The sequence below is a fragment of the Anser cygnoides genome, chromosome 3 (genome assembly GCF_040182565.1).
Source record: "Anser cygnoides isolate HZ-2024a breed goose chromosome 3, Taihu_goose_T2T_genome, whole genome shotgun sequence".
Classification (NCBI taxonomy): Eukaryota; Metazoa; Chordata; class Aves; order Anseriformes; family Anatidae; genus Anser; species Anser cygnoides.
Window position 1 is genome coordinate 77,775,635 of NC_089875.1, and position 24,866 is coordinate 77,800,500.

Below are 24,866 nucleotides of genomic sequence, written 5' to 3' on the forward strand. Positions count from 1 at the left end.
ATCCTGTACATGGTACTCCCACTGTTTCTTAGATGTGACCCAACTATGAAGAAAGTTCTTTTTTCTGACAACAAAATTGAGAATCAGTAACTGCTTGGATATGTATATCTGCAGTGTATATGCTACATGAATATAATACAAGATGAAAATAATTATTTGATGTTTGGTAAGGTGATGTATTAAATGGATTACTTCATCACTATCCAGTAGAGGTATGATTCCTTATATATGGAACAGATAAATTAAAGAACGGAACTGGATTACCTCTCTTTGGTCATTAAAAAAAATAAGTCACTTAATAAACCTTATATCCACTGCCCTTTTTTGTGTTTTGTCTACTTATTTTCATGATCTATTTGTGAATTAATAAAATATTGTTAGTAATGGGGATCAGTATGTTATAAATTTAATTGCATAAAAATCTTTTTAATGGATCACTATTACTTGTTTGACATGTAGTAGAAAATATTTGGAAAAATAGAAATGATTTTAATATAAGGTATGATGTTTACTTTTCAGGTGCAGCAGCTAAATCATATGGATGAAGTATGTTATGAAAATGTGCTGAAGCAAATAATGGCTGGACACCAGGTATTTATTTTTTTGGTTTGGTTTGCATTCAGAACAAACATAAAGAAATTGGTTTTGATCATTATAAAGTTGTTTTAAAGATTTTTTTTTGAGGTATGTCATTTCAAGGGTCTTCTTTAACCTCAAAAGCACTTTATAGAATCAGCATGCAAGAAAATCTAAAGAGGCTATGAAATGTTCATTTGTACCAAAGGTGAAAATTTCTAGCATATATCCCTTAAAATAACTAATGAATATTTGTCTCGAGTTTAAAATGACAAAGATTGATACTTAGACGCCTTAGACTTAGGTACATTTAATGATTTAAAAAAAAAAAAAAAGCATCTAGTTATTTTTGTCACCCTTTCCCATATCTCGCCAATTCTAGCTAGAGATCCTGTTGGAGATGAGGGGTGAGAATTATGCAGTGTTCAAGACACGGTGCACAAGGGCTCAGCATCTCTCATTTGAAATGTCCTTGGTTTTGTGTCTTGCTTTTGTTATTAAAGGAAGTAGTCATTTTGCTCTACAGTAGAGGTTTCTGCAGTGAATTTTCAAATCTGACATTCCCCTCCACTGAGATGATGGGCTTAACACCTTTGCATGAATAGTTTATCATTCTGTTATTGTTGTGCTCCTAGATCACCCTCACATGATGTCTTCTTTTTGTTAGTTTTTTGCAAATATAGCAATGTGAGAGGCAGTAGTTGTGACAGGTATGGCACCTGTTCAGAGCAGGAACAAAACTAAGTAATCTATGTATAACGGAGGGAAATTCACACACAGTAATGCTAAGAACTGTGTATTTTCCCTGTTTCACAAAAAATTCAGATTATGATGTTATTTTAAAAGTTGAACAGTTGGTTTATGACTTGGAGAAAATAAAATTCTTCAGCAACAAATAACTCTTCCTGCTCCCTCTGGTTCAACACCACTTACCTTCTCTTGCTAATATCAGCTACTGGTGATATATTCAAAAAACTTTTCATGGAGTCATGAAGATTGCATATGGAAAGCTGATATTTGCCAGAGTAAAGATTTTTAACAACATTTGTTGGCAGTACGAAGGGAACTTGAGTTTGTTATTTCCTCGTTGTCAATTATGCTCACATCTTACCATATTTCTTAAACTAAGGTAGCTTTAGTTGCTTGTATTTCACTTTTTGTTATGATTTTGTGTATTTTCACTTGCTATAGATGAAGCTACAAGTAGCAGATTCTTTAATTCAATATGTCTAAACAACTAACATTGGTTGGAATACAGACAGGAAGTTGCATGCTGTTCCAGAATATTTATTGCACCTTTCTTCCCCTCTCTTTTCTTCACACTGAGGGGGAAAAATATCTAAAAATATATCTAATAATAATACTTTTAAAAAAAAAAGACTCAAGTGCAATAATTTGTATAATTCTTGCAGATGATGTTTTGTAGTTCGCATAGTTTTCCTTGAGAATGGTTTTAGTTCCTGCACAGTTGAATAAACGAGTGTTTTAAGGCATGTGCTGCCGCTGAAAGATGTCACAGGAAGAACATTAGCCTCCATAATGTTACAGTTTCACTAGCTGAGACAATTGCTGATCTCAGTTTCTGAAAATTATGTTCCAAGCCAACAACCAAATAAGCAGTGTATTTTCAGACAAGGCAGAAGTGTCATTTCCCTTGTTCTATAAAAGTCTGTTTGATTTCAGAATGCTTTGGTTGATTTGATTCAATTGATTGTAAATGTTAAGCACTTTCATTGCTTTAAAATGTTTGTTCTGGGTACGGTATATGTTGACTATCACTAGCCTGTGGTAAATATGCTGATTAAAGTGACGAAGATAACATAGATTGCTGGCAGTGGAAATTCAGTATGAATATTGTTCTTTGATGATCATTCAGTGTAAGAATTTATCTAAATGATGAATGTATATGCAAGCTGAATTCAGTAAAAAATACATAAATCAGTATGGCATTTCAAAAAGTTATGGTAATGAGTTTAATGATATTTTAAAGCAATTGTATCAAGCACAGGTGTATATATCAAGGAGCAGCATTTGAGATATGTTACAGAACTCTTAAATATACATTTATGTAACTTAATTTTTTTAATTTCCTTTTTTCAAATTATTGAAAACGTTTGTCTTCATACTTATGAAACAGACATTCATATCCTGAAACGATGATATACAAAACACTGCTATGCAGTCTTTGACAATGCAGAACAAAGCATATCAGCTCATTGCATAATACAATTAATTATAGTTTGTAATATTTAATCAGGTAGTAAAAGTGAGGGATTTTACTTTTAATGAGTATGCTCTGATAAATGATCTGTCTAATCATTATACAAACTGCAGATGTTTTAAAAAAAAAAAAGGCAGATATATCTGCACTGAAATACCTTCCCCATAGTGGAGGATGAATTCTATGCTAGGAAGGTTTTCCCTTAGTGTGTTTTCATAATTTTGAGAATAGCATTTGATATTCTAGAGTTATCACCTTCTTCTGATTTTTTTGTTTTTAGAAATCCATTGCCTTGTGTACAGGTTTACTGTAGTCTGATACCGTCCTGCTCTGTAGCTCATAGCTTTTTTTTTTTTTTCAATTATTTTTAAGTTTTCCTTTAAACTTGTGTTTATTTTCATGCTATGTGTGTATACAGTTTGTTTGCTTTATAACACAGTTGTGGCTGTTTCTAAATAGAAAAATCATAGGATCATAGAATGGTTTGGGTTGGAAGGGACCTTAAAGCCCATCCAGTTCCAACTCCCCTGACATGGACAGGCACACCTCCCACTTGCTCAGGTTGTCCAAAGCTCCATCCAGCCTGGCTTCAACACTTTAAGGGAGGGGGCATCCACAGCTTCTCTGGGCAACCTGTTCCAGTGTCTCACTACCCTGAGTGAATAATTTCTTCCTTATATCTAATCTAAATTTACCCGTTTTAGTTTAAAACCATTACTTGTCCTGTCACTCCACTCCCTGAAAAAGAGTCCCTCCCCAGCTTTCCTGTAGGCCCCCTTTAAGTACTGGAAGGCTGCTATAAGGCCTCCCTAAGTCCAGAGTGCAAGCAAAACTCTGTGGCGAGGAGGTCCTTGCACAAGATTTGGGGAGGAGGAAAGATGAAAACTCACAGAGGGGCAATCCAGTCCACCACTGGGTGCAGGGTCAGAGCAAGAATCACAGAAAATTACAGTCTGGAAAAGAGAAGACTGAGGAGAGACCTCATCAATGTGTATAAATATCTGAGGGGAGGGTGTCAAGAGGACGGAGCCGGTCTCTTTTCAGTCATGCCCAGTGAGAGGATGAGAGACAATGGGCACAAACTGAAGCACGGGAGGTTCCAGCTGAATTTGAAGGGGCACTTCTTTACTGCAAAGGTGACAGAGCAGTGGAACAGGTTGCCCAGAGAGGCTGTGGAGTCTCCTTCTCCGGAGATATTCAAACCCCACCTGGATACCATCTTATGCAATGTGCTCTAGGTGATCCTGCTTGGCAGGGGGGTTGGACTAGATGATCTTCAGAGGTCCCTTCCAACCTTGGCCATTCTGTGATTCTGTGAAAATGGTAGTGTTTCCAGAAAGGGCAACAGCCGCATCATTCATTCTGACACTGTTATGCAGCTGTTACTTTATGGTCTATATGGCCTCCCCAAAGTCTTCTCCAAGATGAGCAACCCCAATTCTCTCAGCCTGTCACCACAAGAAGGGTGCTCCAGCCCTTTGATCATCGTCGTGGCTCTCCTCTGGACAGGTCCATGTCCTTCTTGTGATGGGGGCCCCAGAGCTGAACACAGTGCTCCAGGTGGGGTCTTACAAGAGCAGAGAAGAGGGGAAGAGTCATCTCCCTGACCCCACTGGCCATGCTTCTTTTGACGCAGGCCAGAATACAGTTCATTTTCTGGGCTGCAAGCGGACAGTGAAGTTCAACTCATGTTGAACTTCTCGTCAACCAACGTCCCCAGGTCCTTCTCCTCAGGGCTGCTCTCAATCCATTCTCTCCCCAGCATGTATTTGTGCTTGGAATTGCCCCAGCCCAGATGTCAGACCTTGCACTTGGCCTTGTTGAATTTTATGAGGCTCACATCCTCTCCCCAAGTACTTCATAAAAATTTCTACAGCAGTATTGTATCTGAATGGAATTCATGAAATGTTTGAAATTTTCTGACTTTTGAGGCAGTAATATATGACAGGCACTGATCTCATTAGCAGTGCTCCAGAAAACCAAAAGCCACATATTTCGTCTTTATGCAAGAAAGAAATACCAGAATCAGAGCAAAATATATTCCCTTTTCTAAAGTTCCGTGAGTTAATGTACGCTCTCCTGTGGCCATCAAACTTTCACAATGCTGTCTTTTTTAAGATTCTTTACTGGAGTATTTTGAATGAGTTAATAAATTAAACCCAACAGTTGTTTACCTACTGTTCTGTTAACTCATTTTGAAAGAATTCTACCATGCTAAAAAGGAGTAATTTAGTCTTATGGAAGTCATGCTGATGTGCCACTGTCATATTATAGGTTATAGTGTGATGCTTGACTGAAGTTATATGTTCGTGTGTTTTAATAGATGTACGTGTGTCTTCATTTTTTAAGACTGAGGCTGGTAGGAGGTAGTTGCATTCCACAGACATGTGTTTTGACAGATGGAGAGAAGCTTTTTATGTTGATTTTTCAACAGTCATACTCTGCAAAACTTCAAGCTCTTTCTGGCTACTGGGAAATTAAGAGTTGGTGATTCAGCCTTTAATTTTGATCCATCTGCTCAAACTAATGAGATATCTCATTTGTAGGCTTCACTTTGAATTACCAAATGCAACTGAAGCTGTAACATTTGTCTTATAGCACAACTCTCCTCTTGCTTAACTTGAGGAAAGATGTAATGATGAATGGCTTGCCCTACTGAGTTTTCTGGGGGTTTTGTTATAGAAACTTTTTATGGTGACTGGAGAATTAAGATCAGAAAATGTCCTAAAGGTTTCCTGGTGCTTTTTAAGTCAGTGTGCTCTTTTTGTAGGATTACTAACGATGTAGGTCTTCATTATGAGGTTTCTCTGTCGTATGCTACCTCTTAAGACTATGTTAAGTGAGAAGGGATTTTTCTCAGTGTCCTTCTGTGCTTGGTATTAGCTGGTGAATATTTGTTTTCATGTCATACTTCAAATTTGCTATGTTCTTATATTGCCTGCAAGTATGTTAGAGCCTCTTGGATTGATTTGCACTTTCGGAGTTTATTTCTACCTTTTAATAAACCAAAGACTCTTTAAACAAAGAGAGGGAAAAAAATGTTAAAATTACACGCTTTATCAGAGAATGTGACCCTATACTCAGTTACAGGTAGAGTACTTTTGCCAGCATTTGTCTTCCGGAATACTGTTCTCTCTGAGACTGTGTCATCAAAAATTATCATTCCCTCAAAATGATTATAGCTGTCTCTTGTCAGGCAGTCTCCAGGAGTGAATCACAGGCATTAGCAGCAGTAGTTCAGCTATGGAGCTGAAAAGGCTTCTTAACATTTTACAGCCCTGTAAGAAAGGCATCTAGTCCCAAAGCGTTCTGGGGAGTGGGTAGCACCTTGTTGAGGAAGCCTGCAGAGAACCTCGCAAGATCAGCAAAGAAAACAACTGAATACCATACGCATCAATATCGTTTTTATAATAAATTGAAACATTTCATTGTTAGCCAGTTTCAGACAATGCATACCCTACTGTTCTTATCTTCACGTTGTATGAGGTAGAAAAAAACCTTAACTTGTTACTTGACTTGTTATTTGAGGAATAACACGGTGTTTTTAGGAGTTGTGACATTTTTTTAAACATCATTTTTAAGTTGTTTTTTATTTTAAACCTCAGAAATACATGATATGTAAATTTTAACCACACTAGATTCCTTTCTCCAAAATATATTAAACTGTTGCACTTCCCAAGGTTCATTTTTCTGAAGTTAGTATCCGAGGGAAAATGCTCTTCTTGACTCCAACCGTCTATGTTGTTACATAGGCTCACTTCCAGTATATCTTCTGTTGTTACTGACCTTTTGCTTTCTTATCCCACTGCCTTGGTTACTGAGAGAAAAAGATGATCATATGTTTCTCTCATTGTCCCCATCACCTCTTAACTAATTCTGCTGTTATGAATTGATCAGAACCTTGCTGTTCTTTTTTCTGTTCTTTTTACTTTTGTGAAATGAAGAGCCTCTAAAAACCTGAAAATACAGAAGGTATCTTTGGATTTTGTTTTTAATTTTTACATTATGTTTTAGAAGGGGTGTTGCAGAAATTCTTTGAGAGATTTCGAAGAAAGTGCTTCCTCAAACTGCACATGTAAACCTCTCATGCTTTTGCCATGTTCCCCAGACTACTCATCTTGTCCGTTTCTGCAACTTTTTTTTTTTTCTTATTATAGCTGATTCTCTTTGATACTACTTAAACCTTCAAAAGAATTCCTGTGCTCTTTGCCCTTGCTGTTGTTTCAGCAGGTCTCTCGTATTTACTCTCTGCACCTTACTTTCCTCTCCGTGTCCCTCTTTCCCACTCACATTCCCCCAACCTTCAGTACTCTGTTACTCTGTCTTCAGCCATAGATACCTAAGTTTTAGTCTTGGTTCCTTACCTAATGCGCTTTGCTAATTTGCCCTTTTGGTTGCTGATTACAGTTTTCAATTTGGAGTGCCTTTGGCATTCTCTCATCTACTGTAACATTTTATCCTCTTTAAGAAAACAAGCGTCTCATTTTCCACTGCTTTTGATAATTTTCAATGCAATGGAGATAGGAGGTTATTAACATGCTGGAAGTCTTACCACTGGGACTGAAAATGTGGAGGAAGACAGAAGGACAAGAAAAGGAAAACAAGGAACAGCCATAGACAGAACCATCACTTGTTGATGCTGCAAGTGGTGATCTTCACACTGCCCATTTTCTGCTTATTTCAGTTCACTTTTCTTAACAGTCTTTTGAAGAAAAGTGTTTTTTCAAGTATCTACTTGTCAGTGGCTGAGCTTCTGCTCTTCTACTTTGAACTAGTTTCTTAGTTTTAGCTGGTTTCTTCTGCCTCATTTAGCATTTTACAGTTACCATTTTTTACAATATTGTTACAACTGCACCTGATATACCTAAGACATCTTTATCTTTTGTCTTTTAAAATTAAATGTGGATTGATATTTTTTTTAAATGTGCAAAATGCTGCCATGATACTTGTTCAATTCTTAATTAATATATGGTTCGTATGCAGTTTTGGTAGAGATCAGACTTGGTCTATTAATTAGAACGTATGTGCTTAATTAAAATGTTCTATACCACTGTTCTGCATTTAGTTCTTTAGAAACAATATTGAGATAATATGCATTTTTTAATATTAGAATAACTTCTAATTATCATCTTACACAGATTATTAATACTTAATATTCTTCCAAATCAGTATTGTTGATGTCACAGGTCAGAAAAAGATTATACTTGAATTTATACCGTCAAAACTGTTTCCATGCTTTATAGCACATAAAAGATTCACTGTCTGTAATTGTTCTCTGTTTACAATAATTAACTTGAACTTTGCAGTACTGAGAAGTGTCATCTTGTTTGCCTTTAAAAGCTATCTTAAGCCAAAAAAGAAAGTCTGAGTAGTTATTTTAAAACTATTGTATTAAATTGTCAGAAGTAAATTTGACAGGTATTAATTTCATCTGTAAAAATGATGGATTAAATTTCTTTATTATCAGTTTTCCAGCTGTTATTTGGTTGCAGAAGCCATGTGAAGATAAAAGTTTAATAAGCTTAGTTACTGCATCTGTTGACATTGCTTTTATAGCTGTGTCCTAAGATAAGATTTAATAAAACAGTATTTTTTTCCAGAGGTCTCTCTGGAACTTACTACCTTGAGAATTAAGCTTGTCCTAGTCTTCTTCCTGGGTTAAATAGTGTGTATAGCACACTTTGGACAAATAATTCTGAAAAATTACTGAATTTGTTAAAATTTATTATCTATCCAAGGTTTTGGGGGGTTTTGAGTTCTGTTTAGTAGCCTAAAGCGTTTATTCAAGTCCATTTGAGTTTTTGTAGCTCTATATCTATACAGATTGCTTTTATTTTCCAGGTACATCTTATTTGCATATATATGTACAGATATTGTTTATATGTGCACACATATGTAAGTTTAAAGCGGTCAGACAAGATGGGTTAATTATGGTTAATCTCTTCAGGTGTTATTTCCATGTCAGCTGATTAAGTGAAGCCTTGAATATTTTAGATACCTTTCTGTAGAACTTCTCATGTAGTTTTTGCATGGGTAGGGCCCATTAGTATGTTTAATTTCTTTAACAAAATCACAGGCTAAATAATCTGGTGATGGTGTGCTATTTTTATGTTCTTTGTCTTCATCATTTATTTATGCACTTCCATGATAACTGCCTTTTGCAGTTTTAGGGATATAACTGTTACCATAATTGTATGTCTGAATAAATAAAACTTCATATCTTACTTTAATTAAGAATACTATATTGGTGTGCTAACTATGTAGATGATATCCTTCAAAAAATTGTACGTACCAGATGTTTCATGCTATATCGTTAAATGACATGTTCATATTATTTTCCATTATATTTTCTGGTCACATCTCTTTGGCTTTAAACATTTAATACCTTGTCAGCTGCCTATATGAACAGATGAAAAATTGCTGGAAATGGATGCTGTAACAAGTTATGCACATAATAACCCCTTATTCTTCAATTAGATAGTCTTCTAAATGTTTATGTGCTACATTTCTATGCCTTACGATAATTTTTGCATATATGTCTCTGTTTACATAGTAACTTGTCTGTGCTTGTCTACTCAGGTGTTCACAATTAATTTATGTAGACCAAAAGCACAAAATTATTTTCCTACCAATAATTATGAGTTCACAGGATGTTTGGTATATATCTATAGTCTTGCACAGCTACGCAATAATGTCTATATTTGTAATACATCTGTTTAAGGTTGCAGTTGCTCCTATTTAGAATTTCTGTTCTTCTGATATTAATGAGTGTACACTGAATCATTAAATAAAATATCAAATTTAATTCCAAATAATTAACTTCTCATAGTCTGAAGGAAATAATAAATAATAATAAATTTTATTACTCTGTAATAGGCCATTTGAGTGAGCTTGCCTTTTATGGGAGATTTGAAAGTTAAGTTACGGGTGTATAGTTTGCATACTATTTATATTTATTTTAATATATATTTATATATTTTTATATTATTATATACTATAATAATATTATATATTATAAATATATTTGTTTATATTTATATAATACATCTAATAGATGTGTTCATCCACTTACAGATGTGGTAAAGACAGCTACATCACTCTTGCAGCCTAATACTGTGAGTTTTACTAGCTCTATGTTAAAAGGTCATTTTCAAACACAGAGCTGCAGACTATTTATGGTCTAGAAGTCTGTGGGAAGTTAAGTCTGTGGATGCCCATTATCTTTGTGTTGGTCTTCAGTAAGAATTTAATGACAAGGATAAATGATTTCTTCCAGAAGAAATGTTGAGGATAGTCAGTGGTCTGAAACTTTTGAAAAATTCTTGCGGTTGTAGCCATGAAAGAAATCTCTGTGTTTAATAGATAGTATCAACTAACAAGCTTCTTGATTATCACCAAAATTTTTGTAAATTATTCAAAATGTAACAACACAACTACTGTCCACCGATGACTCATAGACTTTTTAGTAGATGTTACCAAAGAACCCTGTAGCAATTTCATTAGTGTTTTTATTTGAACTATATGGTGATACGGATATAGAAAATAAGTTATTTGGAGGAATCTATGAGGATAAGAAATAAAAATTCTTGATTAAGATGGTAAGATGCATCAGGAAATTCCTTTCAACTTGTATTCACTTTCGAGGATAGGAGATTTCTCACATATGTAGTTCTTTGGTATTGCTAACTTCTTTTGTGGTTACTGAAGAGATGATTCCAGAATATATTACATTCATATACTGTCATATATTTAATCATGAGGTATTTATAATTTTCTTATTTGGGAGATGACATCTTGAGAAGGTCTAAGTATATAAAGTATAGGTTTATGAGGCACTTCTAATTGTTTTAGAACTGTTTACTTTTCTTTGAAAAGTACTGGATCATTTAAATTCTTCGTAACTTTATTAAGCTTCATATTAAAAACATTGAAGTTTAAAAACATTTGAAGTTGTTTATTTACTTCTCTGTGAATTTAGAAAACTTGTTGATAACAGTAGGGGGATAGCTTCTGGATAACAATGTGTGTTTTTAAAGCAGTACTGGTAAGAATTAAGCTAGAAAATCCAACCGTCTGACTGTTTCATTCTTTAATTGTTTATTAGGTTTATTTTATGTTATGGGATCTTACAAAAAAAACAGAAGATTGACATTGTAATTTTCTTACTTTTTTTTTCTTAAGTAAAAAGAATGAGAATAGATTTTAGTATCCTTTATGTTCCATTCATGAGCATAATTTGCATAGTACTGCAGGCTTCTGGGTTATTCTTGTACCTAAGGAGAGTATATATTTAAGTAAATATAGTTTTGGAAACATAAGAAAATAAACTTTACAACTCTTTATTATAGAGTAGTTTTCATGATTTATCTATGATTTGTCAGAAATTGAATTTATGATAACCAAGAAAAATTTGTGTTATATGAAGTCAGAATAGTTAATGTCAGGCCAGGACAAAAGGAAATGCTTAAAACAAATTCTTGCATGATCTTGTTTTGCTAAAAAAAGATGCAGTGAAAAGCTGCTTATAATTTTGAATAACAATTGTAATTCAAGTCCATTGGCATCTGTAAGAATGCAATTGTTAGCTGCCTAATGACATATATTTGCATAGTAATAGACTAGCTTTTCTTGCTTAATTTTCTATACAAGAATAGATATTGCTATTTCTATTTCTGTCATGTCAATTAAAATTCGGAATAATTTCTACTACCTGTAGGAGTCAGTAAAGTATTGTTTGTTTGTCTTAGAGAATAATTTGCCTTCTACATCAGTTTTCATTCTTTTCATTTTTGCTCTGCATTTTGTAAGGATAAGTCTTCACACTGTTTTGCAGAAATAACATAATACATTTTTGAAAGATCTTTTTCTGTTTTAGACATTTCTAATCTTAGTATATTAAGGCAATGAATGTTATCTTCTTTCACCCTCTTCTTCCTTTAATTGCCTCAGAGTGTTTTTAATTGTGCTTTTGCTTTGTTTTGGGGAATAATCAATTGCTATATAAATCTAATAAAGTTAAAATAAATTACCCTGCAGTACATGGAAATAAACTTAATTCAAACTAGATATTAACTTACCTACAATTTAAATGTATTTGGCTAAAGCTACAAATTGAAGATAAGATCCCATTGTCTTGTTCTGAAAAGGATGCCTGCTAATATCCAGAATCTGTAGTTAAGCATTGATTCCATAACTATGCATTTATTTTATAGGCTGTTCAATGTAGTTCAAAATATAATAAAACACTATCATAAACACAAGTGTTTACAATTTTTAAGGTAATTTATTCTAATAGTATTTTAAAACTTCCTAATATAAACTAAATCAGACAAACCAATCAGCATACGCTAGTTAAAAATGTCTTACTGTTGAATAGCTCTAAAGGAGGAATCATGAAGTTTCATGTGGGCAAATACTTTTTATGCAGAAGCATCCTTCCATGCATACGCACTGGTTGTTCTTCAGTGTAAAGGTTTTATATTATCATACTCACTCATTTTAATGCTAGAGGCTTAATGTAAAACTTATGGGTCCAGAAACTGTTTCATCCATAGCTTTGAATGGAAGTGACACCAATCCCCTAAGCCTTTCATTTTCATAATGTGGCAGAAAACACAATGTCATGCTTTACATCAGCACAGCTCAATGCCTCTCTGAATTGCCTGTTCAATTCTACATGCAGCATATTGAACGAAATTAGGAGAAATTAGGGGTCTGCATCCAGTTGCTGAGCTCAGATCTCATTGAGATCACAGAGCTCACACAACTGAGTGCTGCCGTGGGTGGAAACAGGCTCTTTGAAAAGGTCAGGCTAGGATGGCAAGGAGTTTGCCTGTACGTGAAAGCACAGCAGGGATACCTGGAGCTCTGCCTAGGGATGATGAGCCAGCTCAGAGCTTATGTGTAGACAAACGTTGTTGGGAGAGCGTGCTCAGGACCTACTGTTCAGTAAAAAGAAGTAGCTAAGGCCTTCTTCATACAATTAGAAAAAGCCTCATGTCCACAGTCAGTGGTCTTTCTGTGGAACTTTACACTGATATCTGCTAGAGGGATAATACAGCAGGGCAAAAGCAATCCAAGAAGTTTCTGGAGTGTATTGATGACAACTTCTAGCACAGGTTATTGAGTAGTTGAGTGTTAACGCTCTGTTAGACCTTGTACTGGAGAACAAAAAAATAGAAATAGATGCTTTGGCTGCGGTGACCATGAGATGTTGGCATTCAGGATTCTGATGGAGGCAGCAAAACAAAAAGACGAATAACAACCCTGGCCTTTAGGGAAGCAGACTTTGGCCTCTTCAAGGATCTGCCTGGAAGAATCCTATAGGAGATGGTTCTGGAGACAAAGGTCCAGGAGAGCTGGTTGATTTTCAGGGATCATATCTGCCAAGATCAAGATTGATCCATCCCAACATGCGGGAAATCTAGTAAAGGTGGTGTAAGGCCAGCATGGAAGATTAAGGAACTTCTTTAAAAAAAAAAAAATTAAAAAAAAGTCAAATAATAAAAGGAAGCACACAGGAGGGGACAGGAGACCCATGAGGAATTTAAAGACACTGAGCATGCAGGAATAGGATTCAAAAAGCCAAATCCCACTCGGAGGTGAATCTGACAAGGGATGTAAAGAGCAGCACGAAGGACTTCTTATCCATAAGTACTGCAGCAGCAGCAGAAAGAGTAGGGAAGATGATGGCTGTCTGCTGAACATGAAGCAGGAGACCTGGTGACAGAGCATATAGAAAAGGCTGCTGAATGCCCTCTTCACCTTGGTCTTTGCTGGTAAGATTCGCCTTCAGGAATGCCAGGTCCCTAAAACATATGGGAAAGACTGGAGCAAAGACTTCCCTTTCACTCACCATTACATACGTCTATGGAACCTGATGGCATACACACACAGATACTGAAGGAGCTGACCAGTGTCATTGCAGACAACTTATGGTGATCTCTGAAAGACCAAGGTGATTAGGGGGAGGTTCCTGAGAGCTGAAAGAGAGCAAATGTCATGCCTATCTTCAAAAAGAACAAAGAAGGAGGATCTGGGGAACTGTGGGATGGTGATTCTTGAATTTGTGGAAAAGTGATGGTGAAAATAATCCTGAAAACCACTTCCAAGCATGTGAAGGACAAGAAGGTGGGTGGAAATAGTTGTGGATTTATGTAGGGAAAATGTAACAAATGAAAATTAAGAATAAGAAAAATCTTGAAGTATTTCAGAATGTGTATGATAGTAGAAACTTTTTATATGATAGATTTAAAATGCGTGAGGCTATACAAAAGGAGGGCAGATAGTAAGCAAATGAAGAAAGTAGTTCTAATATAATGTCTTTACCTTAGCTTTTAGCATAAAATTGCAAGAGAAATAACAAAAATGAGATTGAAGTGTATGACGTAATATTCGTTCAATATCTAATGTAATTTCATCTTAAGTGAAAAATAAATTTCCACATTAAAATAAATACAAAAAATGAAGTAATAGGCATACATCTTTCTTGCAGGGAATTAAAAAAGTAGAATTGTTATGTTTAGATAGATGAGCAGTTGCACATTATGACAGTAAAAATCTCTAAGCTATATAGGAATTAACACTACTAAATACTGGTATATCTAAATAGATAGATAATTAGATGAGTAGCTATACTAGGTAGGAAGTATTTTTATTAGGTTCCATAGAGTTTGTTTCAAAAATTCTAGTTTTTTTTCAAGCAGGGATGATCAAAAGTAATTTGAGTGGATAATTAAATCAAAACTTAGCAGAGACAGCAATTACTCTTAATCTATCAAGAGTTCAAAGTAGATTATATCACGTTACAGTACTGATTAGTTGATGAGGCATTATAGATTTTATCATTGTTAATCTTTTCCTATAAAATTCTGTGTGGTATTGTGTGCCTTTGTTCTTAAGCAGAATTTGCTGAATGTTTTCCTTGAATGCACGGTGGTTTTTTTTTTAGTGGTGGCTCCTGATGAATTTTTGTGTGTGTTTTGAACCCTCAAGTGGGAATGAAAATTCCTGTGTTCTAATGCACACTATTTAATTTGGCATGATGAGTAAATGCAGTCTGCTTTTAGCTTGTGAAAAAATTTTCTATATAAAGGGAAGGGGGGTATATGGAATGTCTCATTTAGGAATGATTTTTAGGCAGTTTAGTAATCCTTCCATTTTCTGTAGTGTAAAAGAGAATCTTAATGCATGTGCAGATTAAATCAATATTTCTCTTAAATCCATGATGTACTAAAATGAGTTAAAATAAATTCAGTTTTTCTTGTTGCCTTGGTAAGTGGTAAGCTTGTTGAGCTTTTTCCATTTCCTTGTTGTTTGTTAATATAAGAAAAGACTATGTAAAATACAAAAATCTGTTAAAATTCAAACAAAATGTATACATTAAACTTTTTAAGCTTTAGTAGGGCTTATCTTATATCATATACTTTACTCCTGTTTTTTTAGTTAGTAGTTCTGGATAGTGATCTTCATAAGCTGTTGTTATGTCAGTGAGGGGAGAGGGAAATGGCATTTATACACCTTCGTGCTATCATTTATTACTGGCAATCAAGCCATTCTGGGTTTACGGTGAGTGTTTTTGATCAAGAGCTATTAGTGAGCCATGTGTGTTGTTCTCATTTATATTTTGCATGAAGTATACTTCTCATGCTCTAACTGTTAGGTGTTAGAATTTTGAGCTGTATATTGGCAGTCAGGTAGAAATCATAGCACAAATGATAAACAATTTTATTATTCTTTAGAATTAGGCTAAACATTAGTGAACTGTAGTTAGTTAGTCCAGGAGATGGTTCTGTTTAGTGAAGTGCAAAGGATGACGTTTTTGGCATAAGTAGGGACAGTCAGCACTCCTTGGGAAGAAGTGTTGAAACTTCATTAGGAATTGAGTTCTGTAAAATCCTTGGAGGAGACTTCATTCTGACCTTAAGGGAGAAAATGGATGGATACATTGATCTGTCGATCAATATCCCTAGGTATTCATTTTCATTAGAAGTAATACCCAGTTAAGAATTGAATACATATCAAAGAATGTGGTATAAGACTTAGATGGGTAAAGCAAAATAATTTCTTGAAGCTAAAATAATGTATATATTCCTATACTTGTCTCTAAACTACATAATTAATATCTGTATCGCAGTAAATTGCAGTAATTGCATTCCTTTGTCCCAGTTTCTTTGGAAGTTGTGATACAGAGTGATGGCAAATCCTAGGCCTTCTGTCTTGAGAAGGCATGTTAATAAAACAGAGATGCTGAACCAGTACTAGTGTGACTACTAGTGTAGTAGTACTCACAGAGTACTAGTGTGACCAGTACTTTAATAGCAAGATGGAAAAATACCTGAAAGAGTCGGTGTGCTCCTCCAAAAAGGTGAATGCATCATTTTGGAGTTAGCATAGAGAATGTTACTATGAAAGAGAGATTTTCCAATAGGAAAAGTCATCCCGAGCATCTTTACTGTCCAAGACAGAAGAAAGGGTGTCTGAATTTCAAGTACCTGATGATAAATGTCATCTGATTTTAGACACTTCTGTTATGCATGCATATGGTGTGTTTTTTCTTTCTCGTCTAATAAAATTCTCATCTAATAAAAATATGGCAAGTTCTGCAAGTGTCTAATTACATGTCCAGGATAGCACAAAAGTACTAGTTCTCCCAGGTATTACGAATAACACGCATTTCACTGCTTCAGTAATGTGCTAACATGTTTCAGGGAGATTACAGCCTGGAAATGTGCAACACTGGGGGAATACAAGCACTTCCTGTTGTGAATTTTAAACAAAGTCTTTAGCAAGAACGCTTGATTTGTTTCATGCTTTAAGAAAATTCTGGGGAGGTAACCTAGCTAGAGGCATTTGCCTTTTCCTTTCTGTAATATTTTTGTCATTTAAAAGCTTTGGTTTCGGGAGAGCAGCAGCAGACGCTTTCAGCACTAGGGCTGTATACACCAGAGCTAGCTTTGAACTGCAGAGTACAGATCTAATTACACAGCTTGTAGCTGTGGAACCGCTTCTTTCTATTCTAAATTACTTTTCCTAACATATTTGCATAATTTAATGCACAGAGATTTTGCCACTGAAATATAATATTCTCTGACACAGTTAGGACAGGCTAAATTAACCCGTTAAAGGCTATGTTGCTGTCTCACAACATATTTGGTAAATGCTCACAAACTTTTTTGGGGAAAAAACATTCAGTGAGGTCTTATGTGTCAATTTTTAGCTAGGACTGGTTCTTTACAAACATTTGGTGAAGTTACAGAGATTACAATTAAATGTTATCTGATTATGCACCTCTAATCACCTAATAAAGCAGTCTTTTTAATTAGACCTTGGAGTTTGTCTACCTCTCATTGAAAAGTAATTTTTATTTTCAGCAATTTTTGCAATCACTTTAAATTAAAAATTAAGTCAGATGTTGTTACATGATCATGACATACATAAAAGCCAACAAATTCCACTGTACATTATTAGTTAAAAAAAAAAAAAAAAGAGGTAAATTTCATAAAGAGAACAAATGCTACACATCTGAAAAATAGGTGTCTTTCTATAACAGCTACAGAAAGGCTTCTAAGTACAGAATTTATATCAACAGTTAATTTATAGTTACTGTTTGCATAACAAGTTCTTACATCTTTCTGAATGAATGATTGCGATGATGTTAGACATTGTTATACAGTGATTCTGTGAGAAGAAACCATACAAAAGATGTTAAGGGAATAGCAGATGTGTTCTTTGGTCGGTGAATATTCCAAGGGTTTTTACATATAAGTTCTTTCTTTTTGTTCCTTATTTAGTAAAATGTGTTAAATCTTAACAAGTTAAAGAAATGGTTCTGTATAATGACATCTTCATTCTAGAAGGTTAAAATAGTGTGATGGATACAATAAAAAATAATAGGAAAAAAGGAGATGGTCTATTATATAGGACAAAGAAACACTTCACTGAAAATTTAGATTCTGTCCCTGCTTCTAACAGTATACGTTTGATGTTACAAAAGCTGAAGCTGCCGAAATAAAAATCTTCAGAAGCATGTATTAATCAAGGCTTCTAAATTTTGAGAATTGTGACATAGGAAGTATTGATCTCATGATTAAGAGTATTGGGTGCTCATGCCTTCAACAGAATTAATAGGAGCTCTACTTTATCATATTAAGCAGTATGATCTCACATCTTAAGACTCACGATCAATTAGTGAATACAATGAACCTTGGTTTCAGTTGCAAAATGTGCGTATGAGGAAAGAATATTGTGTGCCTTTTTCTCGATGTTCTGTAATCCTGACTTCTTGTAATGATTAACCTTACAGCAAATCACATTACGGAATTGTTAATTCTGTCTTCAGAGCAGGGTTTGATCAGTGTGCTAGATAAAATGATGTACAAAAAAAAAAAAAAAGATTAATTGAGCATTGTCTGTTCCACATAGAAAATGTGGCAGATAATGTTTCAACAAAAGGAGGTTAACTGCAGACTGTGTTGTTTAAGACTGGCTTCCCAATTTAGCACCATCCTGTTGTGTAAGTATTTCTGTAGTTAGGTGCGATGTAGAGGCTGAATTGTAGCCCAGCCTCCTCATTTAAGTCAGAGTTGACTGCTCCAGGGTTTCTTTCCTGTATGACTCCTATATCCTACTAATATTCCTAATCATGCACTTGAAAGGTCTTCCAGTCCCCTGACAGAGAAACATGCTGCTAGCTTTTCAGTTCCTGTGGAAATCCCAGCATGGAATTGCACTTGGAGGGAAGTTCCCATTCAAATGCATCTAGACAGGAGCTTAAGAAAGTATAACACAAGTTTTACGAAGTCTGTACCAAGCCTCTGATAACTGAAGGCAGAAACATATGCTGTTTAAATACTAATCTCTCAGTTCCCTGGGTAAATGGAATAAAATAATTTGTTTTTTATTTGTAGTATTGGATATCAGCAAGAAATTTTTAGTATTATTCTTGTATTGAATGGGTAGAATATAACAGATGAAATAAAAGATGAAGGTCTTATAGGACCTTGGAGAAAAAACGTGAAACGTTATCCCAACCCATCTGTCTTCCAGTCTTTGAAGGAGCTAAACTGAATGCCTCCTAGTATCGAAGTTCCTAAAGTTCCAAAGTTTGTTTCTTACCATATACTATGCTGGGCAGTGATAAGAAAGGAACTTCTTAGGTTTTTTTCTTTAGGGAAAAGGCTCCAACTCTTTTTCCAGCACCATTAACATTCACAGTAGCATGAAAGAAATGCTACTTATAAACATTTTCACAAGTGTTTTCTTTCATTTTGAATATTGTAACAGTGATCCTATTACAACGGTAATAGTCTTGTGAGCTTTAATTGTCAGCACTGCATTTTTTTGTTTATTTGTTTTCTGTTTAGTTTTACCCTGGACTGTATAACTTTATTTCTTCCAAGAACTCAACTGTTTTGAGGATATTTCAATTTAACTTGATATGTTCTTACTTATTAAGGGATTTAGGTCTTTGGTAGTACCCCTCATAGCTGTGCTTTTAACATCTGCATTTCCTGAGCTCATATGTATCTTGTCTGGCATCTCAAGTAGTTGACTACATGTACCAAATTCTGTATGATTTTTACATTGATAAATCTTCCCTTGTGCTACATTATATCTTTTGTCACTTTTTTAGATTAATCCTCTGCCATTTCAAAGAAAATCAAGGCACTAGACGCACTCAAAAAGGATCCAGATTGTTCTGAAACAAACCAATTATTATTTGAATTATGTGCTTTAAAGTTTGTTAACTGGAAGGTTTTGCTAAAGTAATGCTATGTAGTGTTTTTAGAAATGTTCAGTGGCCAAGATTCAGATATGAAGTATACCTACGTTTGTCTGTTTGCATAATACTCTATAGCAAAGTGTCAACTATCAAATTTTATTTTCCTACAGAAATTCAGAGTAAGTTGACTTTCTGTTGTTTCTGACTTGTAGAAAATTAGACATCAATATTACTACTTTATCCACCAGAGTGCTGTTAGCACTGTTTCATCTTGAGAAAGGAACTGGATCTTTGGAATAATATTTCTGTATTGTTTTTTGCTGTTTTTTATCATTGTCTAAACAGGATGAGGACATTATAGTGACAGTTCCTAAAGACTCTGCATGATTATGATCAGAACTAAGAGGGTTTTTCCTTACACTTAGAGTTTCAGGAATGGGCTTCATTCAAGTGTTGCTGCTGCTATTTATTTACATAATTGCAAAGAAGATTCTTCAGTTAAGAGCCTATTTTCTAATTCTCTGTGACTAGTATTCTGTGCTCTACTTTGTGTAACTGTAGTGACTTACGGTTTTACCTCATCTCGTTTCTCAGTACTGCTTTTTTGCTCATTTTAAAAAATAATTCTAGACACCAAAGTGTTACACCTAAAATGCTTTCTCTACAGTAGCTTGTTTAATTTGATTTTACATCCCAGTATTTCTCTGTATCTTGTTTAAACAAGCCATAAAGGAATTATACCCTGGTCAATTAAGAGGTTTGTTGGATGTAAATACACACTTGTGTGCAGATCTGCTTGCTATTTTTGACTGGTTTTATTAGTTCCATTCAAACTTTAAAATCATGCCTTCTTGCAGCTTTTCTTTGAGCTTTGCCCTTCTAGACACAACTCCCACCCACCCGCAAAAAAATCAGTCAGATCACACTTCATTTGGTCTTTGATTATGAATTTTAAAATGGACAGGAGAACCAATAAGATATTTATCAGTATTATGTCAAAACATGCCGAAATATATTGCTCTAATAAGTTTGAATGTAATTAATGTTAATGCTGTATAAACACCATTCACAAAATTGGTATTTTAGATTTAAGATAGAGGTGGTGTTTTCAAAATTAATGCAAGACTGAAATAAAATAGAATCTAGAAGATTAAATACTTTGTAAAACCAATTGACAAATCTATTTTGTAGTTAAGTCATAAAACCTCTTAGTTCATATGTGAGTTGTTGTCACTTTTTTCTTTGATTTTTTGTTTTTAAAGAATCAATATGTCAAATGTTATTACACTTCCTAATTCAGAAGTTTCAGAATTACCTGCATAAAAAAGACCAGTTCTCTTTCACCTCAATACCTCATACTGTATTTACTCAGTTTCTTAATTGTCAGGATTTAGCTATTTTACAAAATGAATTTTTAATCTCTTCAGCAAAGAATCAAATGCTAATATGACTTCATTTTAAAAAGAAACATATTAGTAAGATACCAAATCAATTTGATTTTAAAATTAAGTTTTTTTTTCCAGTGAAACCTGTTGACAGTATTTTAAGTGAGAATTCACTGAAGACAGCATAATGGCATGATGTATCCAATAATAAAAGGAATTTGCTGTTCTGAATATTTGTGTATTTTTTTAGGCTTTCTTCAAAAAGAATTTACAAAAAGATAAATAGACAACTAATCCTTAATTAATGAAGACATAAGGGACATGCACTATATTCTGTTATGTTGTAGCCTCTTTTTGAAGAAATTTTTAAAAAGTTTTTTGCCAATGTGTTCCTTTTAAGTTAGAGAAAATTGTGTTGCGTGTTGCTAACCATGACGTGTATCTGAGAATATTTCTACTTAGATGAAAGCCAATAATTATATGTCACAATGTTTCTAAAATGGTAATGGAAAGTTATATCAAATAAGCTAAAAAAAGGTATTGAGTAATTGCTCCCAGGAAGCCAAATAGTTATGCAGCATTGTTTCTCTTTTTTTCTGTTCTCTGTATTGTCACCTGCATTCATTTTGCTTATTTTTCTAATCATAAATTTATAGTTTATATAAATTTACATCTATTTATAGACACTTTTATATAAAAATACATATAAGTTCTACATTTCTAATTAAATTATGACTTTATAAGTTTAGAACAGGGTTAATAACTTGCTTAATTATGCCTTAAATATAGCTCACTGATTTGCTAATAGTGTTTCATTTAAAAATAATTTAGTAACATACCACAGGTTGACACAAGGATGGTGCTGCCAAAATACCAAAATTAAAAGCACAGTTCTCTGGAATTTGATATACCTGTCTTGAAATGCAACTGAAACTACCTTAAAATAGAACTGTATCTCCATTGTTACATTGATTAACCATAGATGAAGTTGCAAAACAACATTTGTTATTTACTTATGAGCCCATCATTCAAACTTTTCCATACATGAGTTTTAAGGATGTGAGTTATAATATTGTCATACTTCAGCAAACCTAAGAGCTGTCTGACCAAGTATGTGTTGTCAATTTATGCAAACAGTAGGCAACACAAAATTCTCAGGGGGAAAATATTGAGTGTTTTCCTTAGTGTACTTTTCCCAGTAGTATTTGGCTAACAGACATTCCGAGCTGTTATTGCACTGTAATTAAGTGGCATTTAGTCATTAATGACGGATATTCTCCATCATCGACTAGCACAGATTAATTACATTCCTATAAGGCATAAGTGAACAAGTAGAAGAAAAAACACTCTTTGTTTACTTAGGTTAAAACATTCAGTCATATCTTTTTGATGATTATTCATGATTGTTCACAGGAATTCAGTCATTGTGCAGCAGATTAGACACACATACTTCTTGGGCAGTGTGTGTTGGTCTTACAGCCAGTCTCCCTTTTGAAGTCTTCTGGTCTATTTGGAATGACTTAACCCTTCTTCCTACAGTTTATTTCATATTTTCTTGCTTAATGGATCCTGTCCCTGCTTAATGAATTTTTTGGCCATTCTTATTATTTATTCAAACATTGTTTCACTTGTATGTCTAAATGCTGATTTGTTGGCTCAGATGTTTTCTGTGCTTGACTGGACAATGAATGGTTGATTCCTCATTTCATGAAGAGAAAAAACCTTCTTCCCATCAGGGGATTTACAGCTATGGTTTATCTTAAATGTGCCTTTGAGTGAATCTTAATTTTATACCAGTTTAAATTGCTTCATATATATTTCTAAAGGTATAGCTATTAACATCTCACTGCAAACTCTTGGTTTAGGCTATATATGATGGTAATAATGACGATAATAAATGATTGGAGGGTTATGTGAATGATATCCAGTTGTTTTCAAAGCCTACTACAGACATACTGCTTTGGCAGGGGGGTTGTATCTGAAGATCTCTTGAGGTCCCTTCCAAACCCAGACAATTCTGTGATTGTGACATATGTACAAATCATTTCAAAGATGCTTTCTGTTTTGTTGTTAATTCTCCTTCTATCGATTTCAAAGATTTTGATAATCTTTTTACTCTATCCTCAGTTGATACTTTGAGAGAAATGTCCACAGTGTTTCTAAGGCATCTTTATGAGTGATAGTATGTGGTTTAAAGCCCGTAATAATGTCTGCTAGTTTAACATTTTTATTCCCATGTGTGTATTGCATTTGTTGGTACTTAATTTCATTCTTCTCTTTATAGTCAGTTTTTGTTTCATGTGCCTTGCACAGTCAAATCATACCATCAACCAACTTATCACTTCACTATCATCACTATATCATTTAAGATGTGTCAAATAACACAGTTTTTTGCCTCAATGGCAATGTCTCTTCTTTTTGAAAAAGAAGTATTTCCAACAAATATTACCTACCTTCTAAAGACTAAAGAATTAAAAATGAGAACCTTTTCAAAAGCTCTCTGAAAACATTAAATATAATATATGTAATATTTTCAGGATTTCAGGATCACCCATTAATTTCTCTAGAAAGACATCTGCTTTCATCGGTGTGCCATGCATTTACTCATTTAATTTGTTCTTATAGGGAATATTTTGTTATTAAATTGTTTTCATTATATCAGACTTCAATTATTTCTCAACAGCCTTGTTTCTTTCTGTCTTAAGGTGATGGTGTTTGTTCATGCCAGAAATGCCACAGTACGAACTGCTATGGGTCTTCGAGAAAAAGCAAAAAACAACGGTCATATTTGTCACTTTTTGTCACCCCAGGGATCAGATTATGGACAAGCTGAAAAACAGGTAAGTGAATAATTTATGTTGGTAATCTTTACAAATCTAGACTTTGCTTTTATAATACTGTCTAATATGGGAATATGTAAAGCATTTTTGAGCTTCTGGGAAAACATATTTTGCTGTAAAACGAACTGTGGATTGCTGAATTAAATAGAGGTAGAAAGGGGAGAGTAATGGCAGAGATAAAGGAAAAGAATCCAGTGCTGTTACTTACAGTTTTTTAAACATACTGATAATAGGTTATGTTTCATGCAACCTGTACTTAGAGATCAATATGGACAAAGTTTAACAGAGCATGCTTCTGGACTTTGCTTCTGAAACAAAGATATGAAATCTTTTCAATCCAAGAGTCCCCTGATGCAATTTCTCTATATCTTTGCCTTCTCTTTGGAAGAGTTACAGAACTAAATGGTGTAGGTAGACTCCAAAGAGCTTTCCAAGACTCAAAGCTACTTGGGATGTGCTTGAAACTGCACTGAATCTAACAGAATGCCTGACATGTGAGGTAGATAGGGTTTTGTAATTGATATTAATTGTTAAATCAGTAACGTTCCTAGCTGAGAGTTCACTGACATTGTTTGATTTCTTAAGTCCATCATAGCATTGGAGAGTGGGATTATTTATGAGAAAGAATTGGACAAATTAGAGGAGAATGATTTGGTGATCATTGATCACAATAGCTTTTATGCAATCTCCAGCTCAGGAAGTCCCTAAGTCAATAATTTCCACTTTCTGGGAGAGCACACATCCTTTATTTTGCACTCTTTCCCTAAGCATTTGCTGCTGTCCACTCTTTACAACAGAAACCTGTCTTAAAGTATTAGTCTGACATCACCAGTAAATTTACGACCTTTCCAAAACCATCAGACTTTCCTCATAAATCACCTACTGGCGAGCAATCAAAAAGTAATTGTTCTGAGAGTCAAAAGTGAGAAAGCCATTTGAATCTCACAAAGGATTAGCCCTCTTAATCAGGTTTTGTGTAAGAAATATGTATATGGATCATAAATTATTTGTATTTTGAGCAGTAGCCAAGTACTTGCCAGATGAGACTGTATACATTTTTATGCATTCTAACTGTTCTGTCCTTGTGTGAATTGTGTTAGTTGACCTTTCAAATTTTTTTC

At 34.4% G+C, this 24,866-nt stretch overlaps 1 protein-coding gene across 4 annotated transcripts in view; it reads left to right on the forward strand.

The window, feature by feature from the left end:
- ASCC3 (activating signal cointegrator 1 complex subunit 3) overlaps positions 1-24,866 on the forward strand; it is a 286,385-nt gene that overhangs the window by 122,248 nt on the left and 139,271 nt on the right. For all 4 annotated transcript variants that reach the window (XM_066994482.1, XM_066994480.1, XM_048066536.2 and 1 more), the window contains 2 exons: positions 520-591; positions 23,611-23,745. In XM_066994482.1, the coding sequence (XP_066850583.1) occupies positions 520-591; positions 23,611-23,745 (207 nt within the window). The remainder of the gene's footprint in view (positions 1-519; positions 592-23,610; positions 23,746-24,866) is intronic.